Here is a 24,347-nt window from a genome sequence, read left to right as displayed (position 1 = left end):
TATTTCTGCTCCTGCAGACGAGGAGGAATCCAGCCTCCGGGTTGGCGGGGAGACCACCTCATACATCCTGCAGCTGCAGGCGGGAAGGCAGTACAGCGTGCGGCTGGCTGCCATCGTACAGGGCCGCGAGGGCCAGCCTTCCGTGGTGACGGCCCACACAGGTGCCCCCCCGCCCATCAGCTTGTCACCCTGATGCAGCTTGTTTCCACTTGCGAATCTCTGCTGATTGGTGCTTATTCCCTTTTTATGTGTCACAAACAGCCGCCACTGCAACCATCACCCCCCAGCACGTCCGGACGCTGCTGCGAGTGACTGACGTCACCCAGGACTCTGTCCGGCTGAACTGGGTACCAGTGGCTGGTGCCACGGAGTATATCCTGCACTGGACAGAGGATCGAGGTGAGTGAGGCACCTAACCCTAACCCCTCCCCCCTCCGGACCCCACGCCGGGGTCCTGCAGTCATCATTTCTGTGTTTCCTGTCTGTCCCACTCATACAGAGTCTTATCCAACTTACGAAACTTCGAATTTCTGCTCTGTGTTGGCGTGTCTACCCCTCTCCCCCCCAGATCTAGGGGACCGGCAGTCAGTCCGACTCCCGGGCTCATCCACATCGTACCGGGTCACTGGGCTGCGTCTGGGCCACCAGTACCGCTTCACCATCCAGCCCGTGTTTGGGAGTGATCTTGGCCTGGAGGACTCCGTTGAGGACCGCACAGGTGAGGAATACCCCTTCTTCTATACCTTTTCTGCTCTCTTTCCTCCACCTGCCATTTTATCTTCTCTCCTCTCTTCTCTTTTTATAATCACAACGTCAGGAAGCATAGATTTGCCGGGTAGATCCAACTGGACCCCTTTTTGTCCATCTTTCTGCTCATTTGCTTGTTTTGTTGTTTCTCTGTTTTCTCTCATTATCCCTATCTTTCACTCTCTTAGTCTGCGTGGACGGCCGCCTGGACATAGTGTTCCTGGTCCCCGCCTCTCGAACCCGGGCTAGCCTAGCGCCGCCAGTGTTGTCCCTCATGCGCAGCATGGTGAGGTCACTGCCCTCCATCGGTCCACACGGCACCCAGGTGAATCACTCCACCCGCCCCCCCACGCTGATGTCAGAGCAGCGGGTGCTGCGTCGTTCTTGCAAAGAGATTGCGTCTGACTGAAGTTCCCCTTGTACCCTCTAGGTGGGGCTGGTGAGGTATAGCTCCCGCCCCAAGGTGGGCTTCCTGCTAAGTCGCCACAACAACAACGAGTCCATGCTACAGGAGATCTCGTCCACGCCGTTCAACGAGGAGCCGGGAAACACCATCGGTACAGTTGACCATGGCCTGCACCTTCCGTGTCGATGCACCCTTCCAGCTGCCGGCCCAGACGTTTCACTTGATGGTCTCTGTCTCCCCCTGCAGGCCTGGCAGTGAACTTTGCCAGAGATTACCTCCTCTCCACCGCCTCTGGCCGCAGGCCCGACTTTCCTGGCGTCCTGGTTCTCATCGCGGACGGCAAATCCTCCGACGACATCGTCGGCCCCCTGAATGCAATGCGTGCCGCAGGTCCGTCGGTAACAAGCAAACGACACGCAGCTCTGTTCCTCAAACCCGCAGCCGTATCTCACACGACGGCATCACTCCCACCGGCATTCCAGATCTGAGCGCCCCTGGCAACCGCTAACAGTGTAACAACATAAAATGGGTCACATGTGACAGCTGTCTTCATATTCCAAACTCTAATGTGTGACGCAGAATGAATGCCATCTTAGAGTGATCAGTGCTGCACATCTCGTACCCTATCTCAGCTGCATGTTTCTACCCAGTATGCCCTTTTCCCAGTGCATTTCCCCAGTTATTATCCAGCTGAGCTCCACCCCCCCTTTGTCTTGCCCCCCAGGGGTGTCAGTGCTGCGGGTGGCCATCGGTCCCGATGCCATAGAGGACTTGAGGCGGGTAGGGACAGACGGCAGCGCCCCGGATGTCCTGTACGCGCAGGACGCCGGCCAGCTGCTCCACCTGCACACGGATCTGGCCGACCTGCTATGTGGGTTTGCCCAGGGCCAAGGAGGCGGGCAGGTGAGGCTGGCGGTCCGGGGATGGGGGGCAGCGGGTCCGTCACAGTGTGGTTCCGGCACGCAGAGTCTCCATGTGTCGCGTGTGTCTCGCAGGTCCCGGAGCGCTGCACCCTGCAGTGTCCTCGGGTGAGTGCGGCCAGCAGATCCTTCCTTTCTCCCATCCCTCGCTCTCTCCTTTGGGTGCTGAGGTCTTCATGTCTCATTTGCCATGTGGATGCTGCCTGCTGCTCCTCTGAGATGCTCTTACCCATTTTGTGGTTCTTGTCTCTAACTGCCCTGCTGTCATTTTGCTGTCTCTCACCTCCTCGACTCCCCTCGACTTAGGGCGAGAAAGGCGAGCGGGGGGAGAAGGTGAGTGAGCTTTGTACTACTGGACACATTTCCATGGTGGATCCAGGTGCATGGATGCAGCTGCCGTCTGTCGAATGTGCTGTTAGTTTGCTTTTCTTGATCTTGCCAGGGGGAGAGAGGCAGGGATGGTGCCGATGGCCGCAAGGGGGAGCCCGTGAGTATTCATCTGGCCGGAGCTGGAAAGTTCAAGTCCAGAGGGTAAAAATCCAGATCAAGATTTTGTTCCAACCAACCAGTTGAGTACTCCGGAACTGTGACTCTTTATACTTAGAAGGCTGGTTGAAACAAAATCTTGGTCTGGATTTTTACTTTCTCGACCTGAAATGTCCACCTCTGCCATCGGCTCTCTGACTCACAAGCCTCGTTGTCTTGGATCAGATTTCTCAACCTGGATTTCTTCTCCATGACCAAAATCTCACTTCTCCCATGCCCCCCCAGGGTCGTGATGGACTCCCGGGGAGGGATGGGCCCCCCGGGCCCGAGGGCCGTCCTGGATTGCCGGGCCGCAGCGAGGCGATTCCAGGGGAGAAGGGAGAGAGGGTAAGTGTGGGGCTCCAAGAGTGTCGCTAGTGCGGGGAGACTTTCACACGCACCGGGAGACTCTCACACGCACCGGGAGACTCTCACACGCACCGGGAGACTCTCACACGCACCTGGAGACTCTCACATGCACCGGGAGACTCTCACACGCACCTGGAGACTCTCACACGCACCGGGAGACTCTCACACGCACCGGGAGACTCTCACACGCACCGTGCTTAGGGGCGTCACCTCTCGTCTCTCTCCCTCCCCAGGGGTTTCCGGGGCTGGATGGCAGCCCCGGTCTTCCCGGCCGGCCTGGGAGTCTGGGCCCCCCCGGTGTTCAAGTGAGTGTGTGGCCTGCTGGCCCCCCGTCTCTGATGTTCTTGAATCTGAGAGTTTGCCACACCTACAGCCGTCTGCTGTGCGTTTGACAGGGAACGCCGGGCCTGCCAGGTATCCGCGGCGATCCCGTAAGTAGCCGCTGTCATCGCTCCCTGGTAGTGCTTCCTGGTTGTTCCCCATGCCGTTTCTGAGCAGAGCTCCACTGAATTCCGATTTCTGTCTGTTTATTGGCAGTACTGGGCTGCTCAGTGTCTCTGGGCTAAAACATGTAGCCTGTAGCTGTGTAACCCGGTGTCTCTGTTAGCGTAGCGTGACTGTGCGCCCAAGGTGCTGACCATGAGACTGTGTGACTGTGTCACTGTGTCACTGCCATCTCCATGTGACAGGGAGAGCCAGGCTCGGCGGGGACACTCGGCCGAAAGGGGGAGAAAGGCGAGCGGGTGAGTGATGGCGTGTTGTCCGTGTTTGGCGCTCCGCTGTGGTTCTGTGGAGTGTGACGCCGGGCCGCTGCTGTTTCAGGGTGACCCCGGAGGTGCCGTCGGAGGCGGCCTGCCGGGCCGGAAAGGAGAATCAGGCCTTCCCGGGATACAGGTGAGAGGCCGCCTCTCTCCGACCGTGCGACATCGCCGCACAGGGTATCCCGTGGGCCCCGCGTGATGTGATGCCGTCCTCAAGGGGCCGTCCGGACGTCCAGGGATCGATGGGAACAAAGGCAGCGCAGGGCCCCCGGGGCTACCAGGACAGGATGGTCTTCCAGGGAGGCCCGGTTCCCCTGGGCTCCCCATCAAGGTGAGATCCTGTGATAGGAACCAGCTAAGCTACTGAACTCGCTGCTGCTTCTGTTGGTGCTGATCTGCTCCCTCTGGATCTATGTGATTCTCTCCAGCTGTGTTGGTGCTGATCTGCTCCCTCTGGATCTATGTGACTCTCTCCAGCTGTGTTGGTGCTGATCTGCTCCCTCTGGATCTATGTGATTCTCTCCAGCTGTGTTGGTGTGTTGCTGCTTGGCAGTGTGCAGTGATGTGTGATGTGTCTTCTCTCACTGTGGGGGAACAGGGGGTTATGTACTAATATAGACAGATGATTCAGTAGCTGTTTGACCTCCCTGTCTCTGTCAGCTTCCCCGTAATCCTCCTCCACACCATTTTTTTCTCATCTGCCCTGTAATCTGTCTGTTAGCAAAATTAGCAATGAAGTGTTTATGGTGGTGTGTGTGTCCTGGCAAGTGTCAGTGGAGGCTTGTTCAGAACAGGAAGGCCCCCATTAGGTGGGTGGAGGTATGGCTGGCCTGGGGAGAGCACTGGGGTATTCCAAATATGGCACTGGGGTGGAATGTCACTGGGCAGGAAAGTGGTTTTATACTTATGATCATAAGCACCATATAAGTCTGATTATACTAAATATGAATTCTGCCCTCTTCAGGGAGAGAAGGGCAGCGCAGGCGAGAAGGTATGTGCCATATGTGATGCTCTTTCCTGGTACTGAGCTGTAGGGGCTGCTCAGCAGCTGCCATGCATCTCGGTCTGTGCTCCTTGACTTCCTCTTAATCTCTCTCAGGGCTCCCCAGGGCTGGGCAGCGGTGTGGCAGAGAAAGGAGAGAGGGGGTCGCAAGTGAGTCCCAGGTCCCGTCACTGAGGGCGGACCCAGTATAAACTCGTCAGATTCAAAGTGGTGCCCTGTGTGTGATGAATCTCTGCCTGCCATACTGGCTGACGTGTATCTCTATAGGCCTGTTGTTTGTGGAGGTCAGTGGGTGTGATGGTTGTCCAGCTTTTTTTGTTTGTGCCCAGGGTCCTCCAGGAGCACAGGGACCTCGGGGTTTACAAGGACCCTCAGGACCTAAAGGAGATCGGGTATTTCAAAGCTTCAAAGATTAAATCTTGGTGTCTGGGTATGTGTGTATATCAGAGGCGAGTGCATGCGTCTGGTCCATGACAGCGATGTGTGTGTCTTAGGGGGAGGTTGGAGAGGGTCTACCGGGACCTCCAGGAAAGGCTGGAGAGCCAGGAGACAGGGTAGGATGTTTTCTTTGGTTATCAGCACAAAGACCCGCTGCGTAGAAGCTGTGGGAGATTTCTGAAGGCCTTAATCAGGGTTGTGATTGGTCAGTGTGTCGATATGCCGATGATGTGTTTGGTTGTAGTGATGGTGCTGTATCTGTTTTAGGGGCCCCGGGGGCCACCAGGGGAGATGGCGAGCAAGGTAATCGTCATGTGATGCAGATTCTGCACATGCAACAATAAACGCGGCGCTGGCTCTGACTCCCTCCCTCTCTCTGTTCAGGGTGACAGGGGACAGGCAGGAGAGCCTGGGGCACAGGGCACCAGGGTGAGTATGCGGCTCCTCTGGGCTCCTCTTTGCTTTGTGTCAGACATTATATCGATAAGTTGCTCCGGTAATATATCTGTTGGCTGTGCTTTGCGTTATTGATATTGACCAATATGGGAAACGCATGTGTTTGAATGAGAAGTACAATTTTTTGGAGTGGGTTGTGTTTAGGTGGGCCTTTTTGGGGATGTGTGTGGGCCTTTTTGGGGATGTGTGTGAGCCTGTGATGGGAAGTTCACTGGTTACAATCCTCTTAGTGGCAGAGTGATGTCGTTAGGCCCCTAAGCAACACCCTGAACCCCAGGTACCTCAAACCCTGACCCTGCTCTCAGACCCTCACCAATACGTTGCTTTAGACTGAAGTGCCTGCTAAATATTGACCACTGCAGAGTAGACACTGTCAGTATATAGCGTAGCATACCTCTGCTAACGGGGACACTTTTGCAGGGTGAAAGAGGACCGTCTGGCCCCGCAGGGGAGAAGGTAGGAGCTGCTCTTAAATGCTGAGTGTGAAACACTCGCTTCACTGGCTGAGATGTTATTCAGAGCACATGGCCCTCAGCTGTGAAATATCTACATGTGCTTGCCTGACTGTTTACTGTAGACCTTGATCTATCAATGAATCAGTGCTAGCCTATTTTAATGGCCTAGAGACGAACAAAAAAACTGTAACGTTGGCCAAAAAAGACCATATGTGTTAAAGGTGCAGTTGCTACTTTCAAATTGTGCGTTATGTGTCTGTGTGTGTATGTGTCTGTCTGCCTGCCTGTCTATCTGTCTGTCTGCCTGTCTGTATGTCTGCCTGCCTGTCTGCCTGTCTATATGTCTGCCTGCCTGTCTATCTGCCTGTCTATCTGTATGTCTGCCTGCCTGTCTATCTGTTTGTCTGCCTGTCTGTCTGCCTGCATGTCTGCCTGTTTGTATGTCTGCCTGCCTGTCTATCTGTCTGTCTGCCTGCTTGCCTGTTTGTCTGTCTGCCTGTCTATCTGTCTGCTTATTTGTCTGTGTCTTCCTGTCCGTCTGTCTGCCTGCCTGCCTGTCTATCTGTCTGTCTGGTTATTTTTTTAGGGGGAGACAGGCAAACCAGGTGCAGCCGGAGCTCCAGGTCTCAGGGTGAGCAAGATTCACTATCAGCGGAATATAAATCGACATTTCTGTTCTGACACATATATAGAGAAACTGAGGAGCAATGCTTTATGGCAGTTCACTGTCAAATCGTTCTCTTTTGAAACCTATATTAAAGTCATTTTTTAAGTGACTGAGCAGCTCATCATTCACACACAGCGCAGAGATTTAATGTCCCAGGAGCAGCTAACCCAGAAGCAAGAGCAAATGACTGCATAAAGAGTGGGAAATGTGTTTTTAAGATGTCTTTGTACTACTAAATCTACTATATGAGGAAAATAAAGGATTTTATTATTTGAAGAGCAAATTGTCAAAATTCACTCAGTCAACAGAATACGTCTTCAAGAAGATTTCGGTGGACTTATGTGTTTGGGTTTAATTTAATGAATGTTCTTTGCTGGACTACATGATGACTGGGTGAGTTTTGCTTCCCAATATATGTAACATATGAAGAAGCCTTAGCTTTTGTGCAAAAAACACTGAGTGAATTTTGGAAATTTGTTCATTGAATAATAAAACATCGACATTCAGTTCGCTAAAAAGCAGCGGTCCCTTGCTTTTGAAAATGTTTGGTTGGGAACCCACAGACAGGCTAATGCAGGTCTGGGTTCGAAGACGCCTGCACCCGGCCGGGTTCCTCCTCTTAGCCCCCCCAGGGTGACCGGCGTTCTGCTTCTCTTCACATCCAGGGTTTGCCGGGATCCAGCGGGTCACCGGGGGAGAAGGTGAGAGAGACGAGCATCACTTCTCCTGTTGGAAGCTGCAGGCGTCTGTGGTTTGAGCGCCGGAGTTCAGCTGGCGCTGCCCATTAATGCCACAGCGTGTAAAGGAATGCCAACAGGAGGGCCAAAGAGCCCAACAGGGGGCGCTGGTCTCCCTGCAGTGATTGAGCAGCTCTCAGGCTAAAGCATGGAATGTGCTAGGCTGCATATCCATGATTTGGGATCTTGATCTTTAAGCCTGTAAGACTTGATATTGCTCTGTTCCGCAGACCTGGCTGCATAAATCCAATAAAAGAGAGGTTATGTTACCTTTTAGCAAGGTGCTTGGCACAGATTATTTTTAATAAGCATCCAACTGAACGCGGAGGTTAATGCACAACGGTTTTAGTTAAGTTTTCCTGAATGAGCAGGACAGTTGGCTAAATGAATCGCGGTAAAGCCTGTTAGTCTGCTTTGTTTGGCCCGTATTCTTGTATCCCTCATCCTGTTTGTCTCCCAGGGAAGTGAGGGCACACAGGGGGAACCCGGAAGAGGCGTGAGTATCTCATCCTGACAGCGCCTGCCAAGTTAATCGATGAACATTTACACGCTTCAGTGCTGCTGGAGGCATTGGCCAATAAGCTGAGCAAATGTTTCTGTCCTCACAGCTTCCAGGATCTCCAGGCGGCAAAGGTGATCGGGTACGTGATCTGCTAGCCCAGCCGCGGCCTGTCAGCCAGCAGGATGTACGGCAGTGAGGCCCGGGTTAATGTCCCTGGCGCTGAGGAGCCGGAGGCCTTAGCCCTCAGAGGATTTGTCAGATGTGATTCAGCAGCACATGGGAGAAGGAGAGAACAAGAAGATTATGGAGTCTTTGTGTGGCAGCTTACTTTACAGGCTGTATTACTACCTAGTATCCAGCCTAGGGAAGAGACAAGCTTGTGTGCATCAGCACAGATCCTGTTTGAAATGCCCATTTGTTATGGGGCAGTGTGGAGCTGCATTTGGAGGTACAGAATAGGGCTTAAGCCAACTAAACATCTGACCTTCCCTTCCCCCATCTCAGGGTGACCGGGGGCTACCAGGCCCAGAGGGACCCAAAGCGCCAAAGGGTGACAGTGGGGATAAAGGGGAAAAAGTGAGTTGGTACCCAGGGCCGTACGGGAATGTTGTCAATGTGATGTGTGGGCATGTGGTACAATGCTGTGAACTTGCCCAGGTACTATAGACTGGAGTAACTCCACACAAGAAGGAGAGTAATGTACATATAGGACCGTAAAAGAGCAGTAATGTCCATGTAGGACCGAAATAGGATAATAATGTACAAGTAGGATAGTAATGTATATGTAGGACCATAATAGGATAATGTACTTGTAGGACAGTAACAGGTCTATAATGTCCACATAGGATAGTAATAGGACAGTAATGTACACATAGGTTAGTAATAGGATAATAATGTACTCAGAGGATAGTATTAGGATAGTAATGTACACGTAAGATAATAATGTACTCAGAGAATAGTATTAGGATAGTAATGTACATGTAGGATAATAATAGGATAGTGATGGTCATCTCAGACAGTAATAGGATGGTAATGTACAGGTAGGAAAGTAAGATAAAAACGTAGGATGGTACTAAGACAGTGAAGGTCATGTAGGACAGTAATAGCATAGTAATGAAAACATAGGATAGTATTAGGATAGTAAAGTACAACCCCAATTCCAAAAAAAATGTAAATTAAAAAATTACTCATAACAGAACACATATCAAATGTTTAAACTGAGAAAATGTATCATTTTAAGGAAAAAATAAGATAATTTTGAATGTCATGGCAGCAACACATCTCAAAAAGGCTTGGACAAGGCCATGTTTACCACTGTGTGGCATCTCCTCTTCTTTGAACAACAGTCTGTGAACATCTGGGGACTGAGGAGATCAGTTGCTCAAGTTTTGGGAGAGCAATGTTGTCCCATTCTTGTCTGGTACAGAATTCTAGTTGCTAAACTGTCCAAGGTCTTCTGTGTCATAATTTTCGTTTTTATGATGCACCAAATCTACTCAATGGGTGAAACATCTGGACTGCTGGCAGGCCAGTTCAGTACCCGGACCCTTCTTCTATGAAGCCGTGATTTTGTAATTGATGCAGTGTGTGGTTTGGCATTATCATGTTGGAAAATGAAAGGTCTTCCCTGAAAGAGATGTCGTCTGGATGGCAGCATATGTTTCTGTAGAACCTGGATATACCTTTCAGCATTGATGGTGCCTTTCCAGATATGCAAGCTGCCCATGCCATATGTACTAATGCAATCCCAAAACCATTAGAGATGCTGGCTTTTGAACTGAGCGCCGATAACACACAGGGTGGTCCTTCTCCTCTTTAGTCTGGATGATATGGAATCCCTGGTTTCCAAAAAGAATTTCAAATTTAGATTAATCTGACCACAGAACAGTTTTCCACTTAGCCACAGTCCATTTTAAATGAGCTTTGGCCCAGAGAAGACGTTGGCACTTCTGGATCATGGTGAAATATGTCTTCTTGTTTGAATGAAGTTTTAACTGGCATCTGCGGATGGCACGGCCAATTGTGTTCACTGGAATTTTTCCTGAGCCCATTTAGTGATTCCCATTACAGAATCATGCCTGTTTGTAATGCAGTACTGCCTACGGGTTGGTTTGGTTATTAGTACGGTTTTTCAGCCTTGTTCCTTACAGAAATTTTTCCAGATTCTCAGAATCTTTTGATTATATTATGTACTGTGGATGATGATATATTCAACCTCTGCAGTTACTGACTGAGGAACTTTTTTCTTAAATTGCTCCACTATTTGTCTATGCAGTATCAGGGGGATTGGTGATCCTCTGTCCGTCTTTACTTCTGAGAGACACTGCAACTCTAAGATGCTCTTTTTATACCCAGTCATTTTACTCACCTGTCGCCAATTGACATACTTAGTTGCAATTTTTTCCTCCAGCTGTGGCTTTTTTGTACCACTAACTTTTCAAACCTCTTATAAACCCTGTCCGGACTTTTTTGAGACGTGTTGCTGTTACGAGATTCAAAATGAGCCAATATTTTTCATTAAATAGCAAAATGTCTCAGTTTAAACATTTCATATGTTTTCTATGATGTGTTGTGAATAAAATATGGGTCTATGACATTTCAGTATCATGTTTTTGCATTCTGTTGTTATGTACAATTTGCACAATGTCCCAACTTTTTTGGACTTGGGGTTGTATACGTAGGATAGTAATAAGACAATAATGTACAAGTAGGATAGTAATGGGATAATGATGGCCAAGTAGCACAGTAATAGGACAGTGATAAGGTAGTAATAGGTTAGTAATGTATACATAGATGGTAATAGGATAGTAAAATACACGTAGGATAGTTTTAGGATAGTAATATTCATGTAGGATAGTAATAGGATAGTTCTGTGCATATAATATACTCATTGTGGATCTAGTCATATAAATCATAAATTACTAAGTTACTGTAGTAACTTTTTGGACACTTTCCCAAATACAGTAAGTAAAATCAGTGGCAATACCGATAGACCTGCTTCAGCCTCTCCATGCACTCTATATATTCTGTATGTAGATTGTAAATAACTGTCCTATATTGTATACGACCATGTCATATCTTGCCATTTTTGTCTGATTCCTGTTTTCTTTGTGTTAGTATAATGTATTTTTTGGTTCCTCCTAATCTCTGTCATGAACGTCCTCCTTCAGGGGCAGCCTGGATTTGGGGGTCCGGGTGTTCCAGGACAGAAAGGGGACCAAGGAGAGAGAGTGAGTCACGTACGGTTGCTCTATTGTAAGGCAGGATAATGTGTCTTTGAGAATTAAATTTAGTGATCGCTGGCTGCCGGAAAAGTTGATGGGAGACTGAGGATGATGGCACAGTCTAATTGCACGGGCTGAAAGTCAGCACTATGATTGATATTTATGGTTTTTCATTATAATTATTTTAATTTGGATTTTGGATAAATCTCTTTTTAATATTATGTGTTTAATTTTGTCTTGCCATTTTATCCTTTCAAAATGACATTAGCTGAAGGACTGATTTATAATACATAATAGTATCATTTTATTCTGGGTTCTCTGTGTACCGTGTTAAACATGTTTATTTTCCAGGGGAATGCTGGACTACCTGGAAAGGCCGGTAATAAGGTAACATGATTTTTTGTCTCATTTCACTCACTGACACCTTTATTTATGTGGTTTTTTGAGTCTATGTGTGTTCAAAATGGAAACTTTACAGTATATAATCAGTTGGACTTAAGCTAGATGTCAGTTGGATAATGTGTCTGTAAACATTTTGGATGGGAAGAGGAACTCCGTGACTGGGGAGAATGCTGAGAAGCTATGCTTCCAATACTGTAACCTACCACGCTCAAGGTGAAATTACTGTTATGGCTCAGTCTAGGATTGTGCATGTATATATGGTAAAGACCAAGGAAAATCCTTTTTGCCATGAATTTTATTTACAGTAGTTAGATGAAAGAGATCAGCGGGGGCATACTATGAATTGAGTTTATCGGCCTAGAGAGGTTTCTTGAGGTTTACTTCCGAGTTTTACATACTAAAAATCGTCGCTCAATTCTAAATGGGATATCCTGCCATGGTAATTTGCACCTAACTAACTCCAAGTAGCTTTAAGTGCAGATTTTCGGTTTAAACCAGGTGTTAATCACACCCTTTCACCAAAACACAGAGCCCATAAAAAAACGACCCTTCAGCCAAAGAGTTCGGATGGGTGATACCACTGATTCTCTTTTCAATCCGATACAAATGATATTAAATTGAATGTTTTTTCCAGATATGATTTTTGATGATTTTCTTCCAGCCTCTGGGGGGGGCGGGGGGGCAGGGTGTTGACAGGGCGTGTACATCCTACCTACTGCCTAACAAAGGGCAGCTATTGGCTTTCATCATTAGTAGTTTGCAATGACGACACTCCCCCTTTTATGCAAATTGACACAGGCAAACCACAAGTTAACTTGATAACCACCATTGAAGTACCATGTAACCCTGACTGCAACTGCAGTTTCGTGTCGTCTCTGCACCCTCATCTCCTCAGGTTTTGGGTGCATTATGCCTGTTTGTTGTGTATCTGTGTGCGTCTGTGGTGTCGATCAGCCGTATTTGTGCCGTATTTTGGCCTCATTGCCATGGCTGTGCCGCAGGGAGACCGGGGCGACCCAGGGGAGAGCGGAGAGGCAGGGAGGCCGGGATCTGCCGGACCAGTTGGACTGAAGGGAAAGGAGGTCCGTTTTGCCCGCTGGAGCTTGACCTCGCTGTCGCCATAGTAACGACCTGTCGCCAGTCAGCCCTGACCGCACTCTGCAGACTTTGCAGTCTCGGACAATGCTGTCACTGCAGCTGGAGCTTCCTCAGTCCTGACTTCCCTTCATCCCCAGACTCTCTCACTATTGCCCCGTGTCACTGGAGATAATGTCGACTCCAGTCCAGTGTTCCAATTACCCTCTAGAATAATCCACGTATTTTCTGCTGCAGGGAGAAAGAGGAGAGAAGGGTGATGAAGGCACGCCGGTAAGTGCTCTCTGTCCTCCTTGCCAGGGTGAGTTCAGTGCCTTTAGAAGCAGATTATATAATTACAGACTGTTACCAGCGTCTGGCAGAGAGTGCTGTTGTTGTCATAGACACATACCTGTAATGAACTTGCGGGCTGTGCAGACGTGTCAAGCATTAACACGCATTTGGATTGTAGGGAGAATCTGGACTACCTGGAAAACAAGGCGAGAGAGGACTACGGGTGAGTTTGGGGGGACAGAGGGACCCACATTCGACACACAGCACAGGTACTCACTCTGAAGCCTGACAGAGGGACCCACACTCGACACTCAGCACAGGTACTCACTCTGAAGCCTGACAGAGGGACCCACACTCGACACTCAGCACAGGTACTCACTCTGAAGCCTGACAGAGGGACCCACATTTGACACTCAGCACAGGTACTCACTCTGAAGCCTGACAGAGGGTCCCACACTCGACACTCAGCACAGGCACTCACTCTGAAGCCTGACAGAGGGACCCACACTCGACACTCAGCACAGGTACTCACTCTGAAGCCTGACAGAGGGACCCACACTCGACACTCAGCACAGGTACTCACTCTGACGCCTGACAGAGGGACCCACACTCGACACTCAGCACAGGTACTCACTCTGAAGCCTGACAGAGGGAGTCACATTTGACACTCAGCACAGGTACTCACTCTGAAGCCTGACAGAGGGTCCCACACTCGACACTCAGCACAGGTACTCACTCTGAAGCCTGACAGAGGGACCCACACTCGACACTCAGCACAGGTACTCACTCTGAAGCCTGACAGAGGGACCCACACTCGACACTCAGCACAGGTACTCACTCTGACGCCTGACAGAGGGACCCACACTCGACACTCAGCACAGGCACTCACTCTGAAGCCTGACAGAGGGACCCACACTCGACACTCAGCACAGGTACTCACTCTGAAGCCTGACAGAGGGACCCACACTCGACACTCAGCACAGGCACTCACTCTGACGCCTGACAGAGGGACCCACACTCGACACTCAGCACAGGCACTCACTCTGAAGCCTGACAGAGGGACCCACACTCGACACTCAGCACAGGTACTCACTCTGACGCCTGACAGAGGGACCCACACTCGACACTCAGCACAGGCACTCACTCTGAAGCCTGACAGAGGGACCCACACTCGACACTCAGCACAGGTACTCACTCTGAAGCCTGACAGAGGGACCCACACTCGACACTCAGCACAGGTACTCACTCTGAAGCCTGACAGAGGGACCCACACTCGACACTCAGCACAGGTACTCACTCTGAAGCCTGACAGAGGGTCCCACACTCGACACTCAGCACAGGTACTCACTCTGAAGCCTGACAGAGGGACCCACATTCGACACTCAGCACAGGTACTCACTCTGAAGCCTGACAGAGGGTAAGGCTTATGTGGGAGACTCAGGACTCAGGTTGCTGAAGCTGATAAACTGTCCAAAGATAGAGATCTGAAGCACATTCCATATAGCATATGGGTGTCACACAATGTGCGTCTCCAGCTCAGGCCATTCCTAACTCTGGATTCAGTGTATTGGATTGTGATTTGGTTGTTCTCCTTCTGGTAGGGTCTGGCAGGCCAGCCAGGAAGTCGGGGTGAAAAGGGTGACCTTGGAGACCCTGGGGAACATGGCCGTAATGTGAGCATTCACAGATTTCATTCTTATATACACCGCATGTGTGAATTACTATAAAACTAACATGTATTATTGTTATCAGCATTGTTTTCATATTAACAATAACAGATGCATTGTTGCAATCAGATGCATTGTTGCAAAAATAGCGGTCGCTACGTTGATAGCTCAGATATGTAGTAAAATGAACCAGCACAGTGTTCCGAAGCTGCAGACACCCACAACTAAGCACATGTTTCTGACTGTGGGAGAAAAGTATTCAGAGAAAAGTGTTCTGAACACAGAGGGAACATGCAAACTTCACATACGCACAGTTCATATATTACTGTTACAGTAGGGTCTCTCCACAGATTTTTATATGATTGAGGTTTATATTGTGGGGACCTGAAATGTCCCCACAAGCTGAAAAGTAACAGGTTGTACTACTTTTTGGGGACATTTGGTCCCCATCAATGTGGTGTATGCAAACCCATACACACACACAAACACACACAGGTTTGTAATTACATCTTTGTGGGACTCTTTGTTCAATTCTATGGGGAAAACTCTTATCCCAACATAACAACTTTAACCCCTACCTAGCCCAAAGCTTAACCATAATTAACCAAACAAAATATGAGACTTTTTAGTTTGTTGATTGCATTGACAGATCTTTGTGGAGACCTGAACAGCTGTCCCCACAATGTCAAAATAACAGGTTTTCATTACATTGAGAGGACATTTGATCCCCACAATGTAATATAAACACGCGCATAGACACACACACCCTAGCCAGAGAGGGAAATTACACCCCCAAACCTGGACCCACCCCCCCCAAGCTGCAGGCATAATACATAAACATACATATCCAGTCAAAGGCACTGTGTCACTCTGTTCGTCTATGTATACAGTTTTCTTTCGTCTGCCTTGCTGTTTGTGTTTTATGTATATTCTTGTACTCATCTCCCCTTGTCTGTCTTCATGTGTGTGCTTCTGCACATCCACAGGGCAGCCCAGGATCTGCTGGCCCAAAGGGAGACAAGGGCACTCAGGTGAGAGGGCCCAAAACCGCCTTCCCCACACACCACGCATAGCTCAGGCTCCACAGCCTCCCCAACCATGAACTATGCAGCCCCTACCCCTTTTGGTCATGCTGTGAAAAGTGAATAGCAAATACCTGCATACAGTCCAAATACCTGCACACAGTTCATATACCTACATGCTATCCAAACACCCTGCATACAGTCCAAATACGTGCACACAGTCTATATGCCTACATACAATCCAAATACCTGCATACAGTCCAAATACCTGCACACAGTCCATATACCTACATACTATCGAAACACCCTGCATACAGTCCAAATACGTGCACATAGTCTATATGTCTACATACAATCCAAATACCTGCATACAATCCAAATACCTGCACACAGTCCATTTACTGTACCTATATGCAATTGAAATACGTACATGCAATCCATATACCTACCTATATCGGTTAACATATCGACTTTGGTCCATATTTGTTAAAAATCAAGATATCGGTGTCAATGTGCCAATCTTGGCCACCATGAAGTACACATGGAAACACTGAAATATCTATTAAAATTTGCTCATAAAGAAATCTAGAAAACCCAGGAGTGTTGGTGGCTTTTGTTAAAAGATATTAAAGCCGAAAAAATGAGTATAAACCATGGGCGTCGCTAGGCCATTTTTAGGGGGGTTATGGGTATCGGCAGCACTAGACAAAACACGAAATGGCCAGATGCTAAAGGAATGCCTTTCTCTTCAGGGACCTCCGGGCGCCCCGGGACCCCCAGGGAAAGTGGTGAGCTTCTGTTTCACTCTAATAATGACTTGGAGAGAATAATTACAATGCATGTAAGCCGGGTGCTCCTCTGCTGGAAAGCCGAACCCTGAGAATATGGGCAATGTTGCACATGTAAGACAAATCTGTGGCAAGAGGGAAGTAAAGGCTGTGATTAAGCAGGCAAACTGTAGCGGGAAGCTTCCACAATATGTTGCTTTATATCCCAAATCTGTCTGTTTCTAGGTACTAGTGTCCTTGTATTCTGTTTTATCCCCATCTCTGTGAAGCTGGTGATTCTCGTTTGCCCCCTTGCTTAATCCTACAGTGTATGAGCTCATTTCCCTCCCCTGTGTCAGGCCTGTAGTCAATGATCTGTTTCCCTCTTTTATTGGCTCAGGTGGAGGATTTGGTGCCTTCAAAAACACAAGAGGTATGGACTTGTAATTGCTACCATCTCTGGTCCGCTTATATGGCGTGATCTGTATCCCTGATGCATTTCTACCACGTGGTCTGTATCTGTGTTCTACAGTACAGTCTGCATCTTTGAGCCATTTATACAGCATGGTCTGTACCCCTGATCTATTTATACCATGTGGTTGGTATCTGTGTCCTACAGTGCAGTCTGCATTTTTGATCCATTTACACCACGTGGTCTGTATCTCAGTCCTACAGTGCAGTCTGCATCTTTGAGCCATTAAACAGTGTGATCTGTATTCTACAGTGCAGTCTGCATGTTCTATCCCTTTACACTGCGTGGCTTGTATCTCTGACAGCCCTGGTGGGCATCCGCCAGCACACACACCTCTCTCTACACTAACCTCACTTCCCCTGCCGGGTCTGACACATCATCGGGTAGAGTTCTCATCACCCAGTCGGACAGCCTTATCAAAACATCCAACAGTGCAGGTCTTTCTTTAAAACACCTGCCTTGGGATCTCTGAAGCATTATTAGCCTGGTCAAAGGATGGTCCAGAGCTACCAGAGAGAGGCGGGGAAGGAGCTGCCTGATTCGGGATGAAACCAGCTAATGGTGCTTGTGTCTCTGCTGAAAGATGATGTCATTCTTTTGGTGCTTGTGTCTCTGCTGAAAGATGATGTCATTCTTTGTCCCGGCAGGGTGCAAGCAAAGGCCAGAAGGGTGAAATGGGACCTCCGGGGTCTGGGGGGCTGCCGGTGAGTGAGCTCGTTTCTCTGGGATGGCCCTCAGTAAATGTGTGTCCTCATTGAGTTATGCTTCATTAAGTGTAATTAGTGAGTTATATACACTGTGAGAAAAATAGAGTAGCGATGTGCACCTTTGCTTGTTACTAGGGCTATACGATCACGAAACAGCGAACAAAGTGATTTAAACATGGATGCATGGATAAATGGAAGGATATTTTATAATCAAAAATATATTCGAACCCTGTATAATAATGGTGCTGGAGACCATAGTAATTAGGATTTTTCTGTGAGATCAGCTGCTCTGGAGGCACCTGGCTATTGATGTTAGGGACATGCTGTCATTCTCTTCTCCGTGTCTTTAGGGTGCTGAGGGACCGAGGGGCCCCCCAGGACCCAGAGTGAGTGAACAGTCTTACACTCTGCCTGTCACTCTGGCTCTCCTAGTGTCTGTATGTAGCTGATGTGTTTCCTGTCCTGTCCTGTTCTGTCCAGGGCGATTCGGGAGAACGAGGAGCCCCAGGGGAGAAGGTCAGATGTGGCTCGTGCTCCTCAGCTCACTGATGGACACTAAGTCCGCCAGTGACACTGCAGTGCGGACACTGCGGACCGGTGCATTATACTGTGGCAGTAGAGATTAGCAACATGGGACAGGACTTTCTAAAATAAGAAATACTGTTCGACCCAATGCCTTTGAAATGACTGTTAAAAAAGTGGAAAACTTAAAACATTAAAAATAAAAAATACTGAATGATATCAGCAGAATGACTCAACCAATGAAGCAAACCAAGCAATTAAACAAGTCCAAACAAGGTAATTAGTCCATTAAGACTAACTGGATTTTGTTGACTGCGGAGACTGTAAAGCACCAGTTAAATCACCATGGTAACTTGCTCTGCTGTATAAGGTCATGAAATATTTATTAGGAGGTAAACAGAGAAACTCCTGAACATGGAAGGCACAATCTATGGCCATAATCATTAATGTATCAAATACTAAGAACAGGTAACTAGTCCGGAGGTTTCCTGAGCTGTGAATTGCTGGTCTCACTGGCCACCATTCTAGCAGGGCCTGTCTCCCAATCCTGAATCCTGATTCCCAGTGGGATTAGATGCAGTTGGAGGCCATTCAGCGTGATTCAGTTTGACCGTGTGCATTATATCACATTGCGTAGAGTCGAGAGGACTGTCATTTAGTGAAGCTTAGAACCCAACACAATTATCAAAAGCTAGCTAATGGATCATAATACAATCCTGATTTTTGATCTGGCTGTGGTATCATCTAGACCGCATAGTACCCTATGCTACTTTACCCAGCCCTCCTCGGCGGAGGAGATATTTACAAGGAGGAGGGAGAATAATTATTACAGCCAGAATCTGCTTGAAACTGAGCCCACTGTCTGCAGCTCTTACTGTAAGTGTTCTGGTTATAACATGACCTGAGGGCAGTGTGTGGCTCAGCAGGCTAAGCTTCTCTGCCTGTTATCAGAAGCTCACTTGTTTACGTCTGGCCTCAATACGTCTGTGGGTCCTTGAGTAAGGCCCTTAACCCCCAGCTCTCTGGGTGGCTGCCCTTTGCAGCCAGCTTGCTCTCACCTACCGAAAGCAGGCTGGGAGTGTTGTAAAGAGAATTTCCCCATGAGGGTCAATAAAGCACCTCATTATAAAACGGCTAATGTGTAGAAACCTAAGAAGAGAAGGAGCACGTGTACTTTTTACGAGCTGGCAGCCCTGCTGTTATATTAGTTGATTGCCTCCTTCATTTGCTGTCTACCTGTGAAGGGTGAGCGAGGTGCTTCCGGGCTGGATGGACGCAATGGACTGGACGGAAAACCGGGCTCATCTGGACTTCCAGGCCAACGGGTCAGTGCCACCTGCTTTTCTGTCCTCGTGGGCTCAAATAGCCCTGTCGAGGCCTTTAGCTGGTGAAGTCATGCTTCATGGTTAAACCCGGTTGAGCCTGCAGGAGTACCAAGAGTTGCAGGAGAACAGAGGGGATGAGAATAGAGCTTTTGTTGAAGAACGGTTCTAGGTTCTAGACAATTGGTTTATGACAATTTGTGTTTTTGACCTAATACTATAGTTATTCTAATGGCTTTATGCTTCAGGGGGATCCAGGAAAGCAAGGGGATCCAGGGAGAGATGTAAGTATACTTTTAAATCAGCTCTGAATCATCTATACTTCTTTACCTGTATTATTCATATCACATTTAATAAATAGGGCATAAGAAGTTTCCATTCTATATGATTTCATATTGTAGCCCATGCAGCATTTGCAGATGTGACCTGTTTAACTCGTCTGAACTTCCCCTTGATACTTTCTTCTCGATTGTGCCGCTCTCCAGGGACTGCCAGGCTTGAGAGGAGAGCAGGGCCCCCCAGGGCCGGCTGGCCCCCCAGGGACCCCCGGCACCCCCGTGAGACTCACACTCATGCATATACACCCGCACTCAATGGTCTCTCGGCTACTGCATGCGTTACGCATCCTATGCCTCTAATGTACTTCATTTCGCCTCTAGTTGAGTTCAGTTTCCTTCTGACTCGTCTTTTTTCCAGGGAAAACTCGGAGAGGACGGAAAGCCGGGCAGCCCCGGGAGGATGGTAGGTCTGCCGACTAGATTACAGACCTTTAGCATTCAAAAAGAAGCCCAGTAGTTCCATGTTACACTCCGCAAACGGCGGTATTCCGGAGCCCTGGTCCTGCATCACACGCCTCGTGTCTCTGTTTCTCCTCAGGGTGAGGACGGCACACCAGGGGAGGACGGCAAGAAGGTCAGGAGGCTGCCAAAAACCACGTCTCCTCCCAGCCCATGTACAGTATCAGAGTCATGTCATCCCAAAGTGATAAAAATTAACCGTGTGTCTTGCTGCAGGGTGAAAGGGGAGATGGCGGATCGCCCGGCAGAGACGTGAGTGTGTCTGTCAGATGTTTCCTTGGATCTGCACATTTTTACTTCTCATGCCCTTCCATACCCGATGTGATCTGCTGTTTAAGTTTAAAGGGCATCCTCATTAGCACATTCTGGAAAATTCTTCATTTAATTTGTAGAATTATATATGCATGAACCAACAACACGTTACTGTGAAAGTGGCGGGAAGGTGGACGGCCATATGTTGCATACATACAATGTTATATTATAGCATGTTATAAACACCATGTCTGAGTGACCAAACATGGAATCTTAATCCATGGGCTCATTGGTGCTTGTCTGCTGCAGGGGCGGGACGGACAGAAGGGAGATCGTGGGGAGGGGGGGGCTCTGGGTTCTCCTGGTGTCCCCGGAGTTCCAGGACCTCCCGGAAATCCTGGTCCCCCGGGTCAGGTGAGCCTGCATATCTGTTTTCCACTCTGTGTGTATCTGATGTATATATTACACCGTGGGGACCAACTATCCCTACAAAGTTATAAAAGCCTTTTATTTTGATATTGTGGGGACCATTTTTTCTCCCCCCACATGGGGAAAGTCAGTGTTATAAAAATCTGTGAGTACAATCAAAAAACAAAAAATGCCAAAAAATGTCATGTATTTTGCTTGATTATTTATGGTTAATGTTCGGGCTGGGTAGGGGTTTGGGTTGCCATTACTGGGATCAGGATTTATCCCATAGTAATGAATGGACAGTCCCAAAAAAGATATGAATATATACATGTGTGTGTCTATGTGTGTCCTGTTGTTGCAGTGTAACGTTCGACTTTCTCTGCACATCCCTCTTTCTTCTATATTCTCTCCTAGGTGGTGTATGTGAAAGGGACAGAGCTGCCTATTCCCGGACCCCAAGGTCCACCAGGAACCCCAGTGAGTATTTACACCCCGAAATTCAGGCTGTGGCTTGTTTGTGGTAGAATTCGTCTGTCTCAGTCTTTCCGCGTTTCTCATATACAGGGAGTGCCTGGAATCCCAGGAGCCGCAGGATCTAGAGTGAGTCTGTCCAGCCTGTCGGCTTATATAAGTTTTCCCGTGTCTTGTGTAAAGACCTACAATTTGCCCCTTTGTTTTAATTTGACCTCTCGCTGCTTTCCTTGTGCCGCAGGGAGATAAGGGGGCTATGGGACCAAAAGGAGATCATGTAAGTCTGCTGCCCCGGCTGGGGTGAGACCGTGTTCGGGCAGCTCTGTGCCAGATTCACACCAGCAGAGAGACCCGGGGACGTGCGCGTTGGGCTCGGCATGTTCTTTGCTGTTCACATATGGGGTAAAGCGCCCGTCTCTTCTCCATGTGCCTGACAGGGAGACCCGGGCGAGGACGGAATGCCCGGCAAACCCGGCATGCCAGCGGTAAGAGTAGCAACTCTAATTTACTCGACAGAATAACGAGAACAGTATTCTATATCGGAACATTTCCAGTCCTTTGCTTTCTGTTTCCTCCTGAAAACCGCCCTATTCTTTGCTTTTAGGATGTCAGAGAAGCTCTCTTGCAATATAAAATCAGGGTACGTTGTTTTCACCAAGTTTCACCTTGTGGTCAGATGGCAGATGGTTGGTGATTTTTTTTCGGACAGCAGTAGCCTCATACACGTTATTTCTGCGCAGATTGAGGACCTGAAGTCTTTAACGGAACAAACTGCCGTAACATTTAGTTCCCCAGAGAGAGGAGAGAAAGGCACAAAGGGTGATCCTGGCCACAGCGGCTCTCCGGGGATGGACGTAAGCGGCCCAGTCACCACCTGAAGGATGCCATGTGTCTTCGGGCCTGTCCTGTACCTGAATGGTTGTGTCGCATGACTGTTTTGCCAGGGGCCCCGTGGCGTGCCCGGTGAGCGAGGCACGAAGGGAGAGCAGGGGGAACGGGGGCCAGAGGGGCCCCCAGGATCCCCAGGCCGGGCTATTGGAGAGCGTGGCCCCCAGGGGACCCCAGGACAAGCGGGGGAGCCAGGGAAGCCCGGCATTCCTGGAGTTCCAGGACGGGCGGGCGAGTTGGGCGAGGCTGGGAGGCTGGGGGAAAAGGTGGGCAGGAAAAGGGCGTCTGCAGATCTATTATTATTATTATTATTATTATTATTATTATTATTATTGTTATGAGTAGCTATCATGTAACAATGACATCACATGTTACATTCAGGGAGAGTCTGGAGAAAGGGGGACGAAGGGCGATGCTGTGAGTATCATCATCACTCTGCCTCATACAGCCAAATTAGCAAGATTATCACTCAGTTTGTTTCCAGCCGCCTTTCATTTATTCATCTGTTCTTAATTTCTGTGGCACATTCACATTTATGTGGAAATCTTAATATTAAACACCTTCATGCTCTACGTTTCCCTGTCCATTCTATTTTCCTCCTTTCTTTTGGGGTTTTTTATATGTTATTACATGTTATATGAACTTATATGTTATTAGAGCATTTAGTGCAGGAATACTGATCATTAAAATACAAAACGTGCACCATCACTGACCTGGTTACATTTTTTATATGCAGTGGCCTCCAGAATTATTGGCACCCATTCCAGTCCCCTAAGCTAATCCGTGGGACCAGCTGATGGGGAGCATCCACAAGTGTGGAGCTCGAAATATGAAGGATCTAGAGTGATTCTCTATGGAGGAAAGGGCTCAGATCTCATGCTAAGTGAGCATTATAGGAAAGACTCTTGGCTGTTATCTTATAATTAACCATTCTTTAATATTTTGAAAGAAAGAGGATCAGCAGTTAAGACTTTTTCCACAGCACATTTTGCTTTTATTTTCCAAGGGTAACCGTCATGACCGTATATATTACAAGTGGGTATGGAGATGGATGGATGGCAGTAATTCTGGAGGGCACTCTATTCATGCGGAGAGCCACCTGAGAGGCAGATATTGATCTGTTGACATCCCATCTTAGCTCTCTGTTAATATGTATGAATGGGAGCAATGGCATATAATATGCATACAAATGTATTAATTAATAACTGTTACACAGAAAGTTATTCTGAAAACCCAAGGGGTGTGCATTGTTCCCTGTTGTCCACTGATCAAAGCACACTTCACTATAGAAGTGCCTGTCTTAATTGTCTAGTTTTAAAGTTATTAACCCATTCATGTATTGTCCCATCGCACAGTATACGGATACATTCGAACATTTAAAAATTAATTAAAATTTGTATGTAAAGCAATCTGGGAAACAGAGGGGTGTGCAACATTTGAAATCGGATCAGTTATTGTTAACATTAGGTTCACATATGAGTAACATTACAGTAATGGAACTTAAGGGAGCATTACATTACTTAGCAGCATATAATAGGTGACTTCTGAATTGTGTTGCATCTGTTAGCCTCTGTAATTATTAACAGTATTTCGATTCTTTTCAAAAAACACTTCATTGTCTAATACTCGGTCGTGAGATATTTTAGACCATGTTTTATGACCATGAAAATGTACGTATGCATTTTCTCCGTCGGCAATACGTTGCCAACAAGCCTGCCTGCTTTTGTTGGCTGCAGTGGTATTGGACTTTCTTTACAGCGTTGATTTAAACTCCTCATAACCCTGCATAATTAGCATGCAGTCTTCCTCCGTGAAACATGGACATCGCGCCATGAGTCAAACAGTGCATTGTGTTGCCGAACGTGCTCCATTTATGTGAGCGTGCACAAACTCCAATGCAGTTAACACCGATTTAACAAATCAACTTCTTAACTGGCGTCGTAGTACTGATTTGCCCCGATTGAGTCAACCTGATTTTGTCAACCTCACGTTCGCAAATTACCTCCGGGTTAAGTCTGATTTGGTTAAACCCCCTTCGTAGTACAGGCCACTGTACTTCATATGTAGCA

General features: G+C 48.1%; 1 protein-coding gene across 1 annotated transcript in view; it reads left to right on the top strand.

Annotated features, from left to right (window-relative positions):
- The window catches only part of col7a1 (collagen, type VII, alpha 1), a 71,944-nt gene that overhangs the window by 26,722 nt on the left and 20,875 nt on the right, over positions 1-24,347 (top strand). Inside the window, exons 23-77 of the mRNA XM_072713213.1 lie at positions 18-161; positions 262-399; positions 569-718; positions 936-1,072; positions 1,178-1,304; positions 1,400-1,543; positions 1,878-2,056; positions 2,149-2,181; positions 2,380-2,406; positions 2,516-2,560; positions 2,845-2,946; positions 3,201-3,272; positions 3,363-3,398; positions 3,657-3,710; positions 3,790-3,861; positions 3,946-4,059; positions 4,693-4,719; positions 4,828-4,881; positions 5,061-5,123; positions 5,226-5,285; positions 5,437-5,472; positions 5,554-5,598; positions 6,046-6,081; positions 6,667-6,711; positions 7,413-7,448; positions 7,945-7,980; positions 8,093-8,125; positions 8,491-8,562; positions 11,157-11,216; positions 11,562-11,597; positions 12,614-12,694; positions 12,945-12,980; positions 13,159-13,203; positions 14,582-14,653; positions 15,634-15,678; positions 16,422-16,457; positions 16,837-16,869; positions 17,556-17,612; positions 17,966-18,001; positions 18,096-18,131; positions 19,382-19,462; positions 19,708-19,743; positions 19,945-20,016; positions 20,156-20,200; positions 20,336-20,371; positions 20,473-20,508; positions 20,818-20,922; positions 21,334-21,396; positions 21,484-21,519; positions 21,632-21,667; positions 21,828-21,875; positions 21,995-22,030; positions 22,131-22,244; positions 22,335-22,544; positions 22,660-22,695. Coding sequence (XP_072569314.1) covers positions 18-161; positions 262-399; positions 569-718; positions 936-1,072; positions 1,178-1,304; positions 1,400-1,543; positions 1,878-2,056; positions 2,149-2,181; positions 2,380-2,406; positions 2,516-2,560; positions 2,845-2,946; positions 3,201-3,272; positions 3,363-3,398; positions 3,657-3,710; positions 3,790-3,861; positions 3,946-4,059; positions 4,693-4,719; positions 4,828-4,881; positions 5,061-5,123; positions 5,226-5,285; positions 5,437-5,472; positions 5,554-5,598; positions 6,046-6,081; positions 6,667-6,711; positions 7,413-7,448; positions 7,945-7,980; positions 8,093-8,125; positions 8,491-8,562; positions 11,157-11,216; positions 11,562-11,597; positions 12,614-12,694; positions 12,945-12,980; positions 13,159-13,203; positions 14,582-14,653; positions 15,634-15,678; positions 16,422-16,457; positions 16,837-16,869; positions 17,556-17,612; positions 17,966-18,001; positions 18,096-18,131; positions 19,382-19,462; positions 19,708-19,743; positions 19,945-20,016; positions 20,156-20,200; positions 20,336-20,371; positions 20,473-20,508; positions 20,818-20,922; positions 21,334-21,396; positions 21,484-21,519; positions 21,632-21,667; positions 21,828-21,875; positions 21,995-22,030; positions 22,131-22,244; positions 22,335-22,544; positions 22,660-22,695 — 3,680 coding nt within the window. The remainder of the gene's footprint in view (positions 1-17; positions 162-261; positions 400-568; positions 719-935; positions 1,073-1,177; positions 1,305-1,399; positions 1,544-1,877; positions 2,057-2,148; positions 2,182-2,379; positions 2,407-2,515; positions 2,561-2,844; positions 2,947-3,200; positions 3,273-3,362; positions 3,399-3,656; positions 3,711-3,789; positions 3,862-3,945; positions 4,060-4,692; positions 4,720-4,827; positions 4,882-5,060; positions 5,124-5,225; positions 5,286-5,436; positions 5,473-5,553; positions 5,599-6,045; positions 6,082-6,666; positions 6,712-7,412; positions 7,449-7,944; positions 7,981-8,092; positions 8,126-8,490; positions 8,563-11,156; positions 11,217-11,561; positions 11,598-12,613; positions 12,695-12,944; positions 12,981-13,158; positions 13,204-14,581; positions 14,654-15,633; positions 15,679-16,421; positions 16,458-16,836; positions 16,870-17,555; positions 17,613-17,965; positions 18,002-18,095; positions 18,132-19,381; positions 19,463-19,707; positions 19,744-19,944; positions 20,017-20,155; positions 20,201-20,335; positions 20,372-20,472; positions 20,509-20,817; positions 20,923-21,333; positions 21,397-21,483; positions 21,520-21,631; positions 21,668-21,827; positions 21,876-21,994; positions 22,031-22,130; positions 22,245-22,334; positions 22,545-22,659; positions 22,696-24,347) is intronic.

This window comes from Paramormyrops kingsleyae, chromosome 6 (genome assembly GCF_048594095.1).
Source record: "Paramormyrops kingsleyae isolate MSU_618 chromosome 6, PKINGS_0.4, whole genome shotgun sequence".
In the NCBI taxonomy this organism is placed as follows: domain Eukaryota; kingdom Metazoa; phylum Chordata; class Actinopteri; order Osteoglossiformes; family Mormyridae; genus Paramormyrops; species Paramormyrops kingsleyae.
Note: the sequence above shows the minus strand (reverse complement) of the source record. Positions and strands in the feature narration are given on the sequence as shown.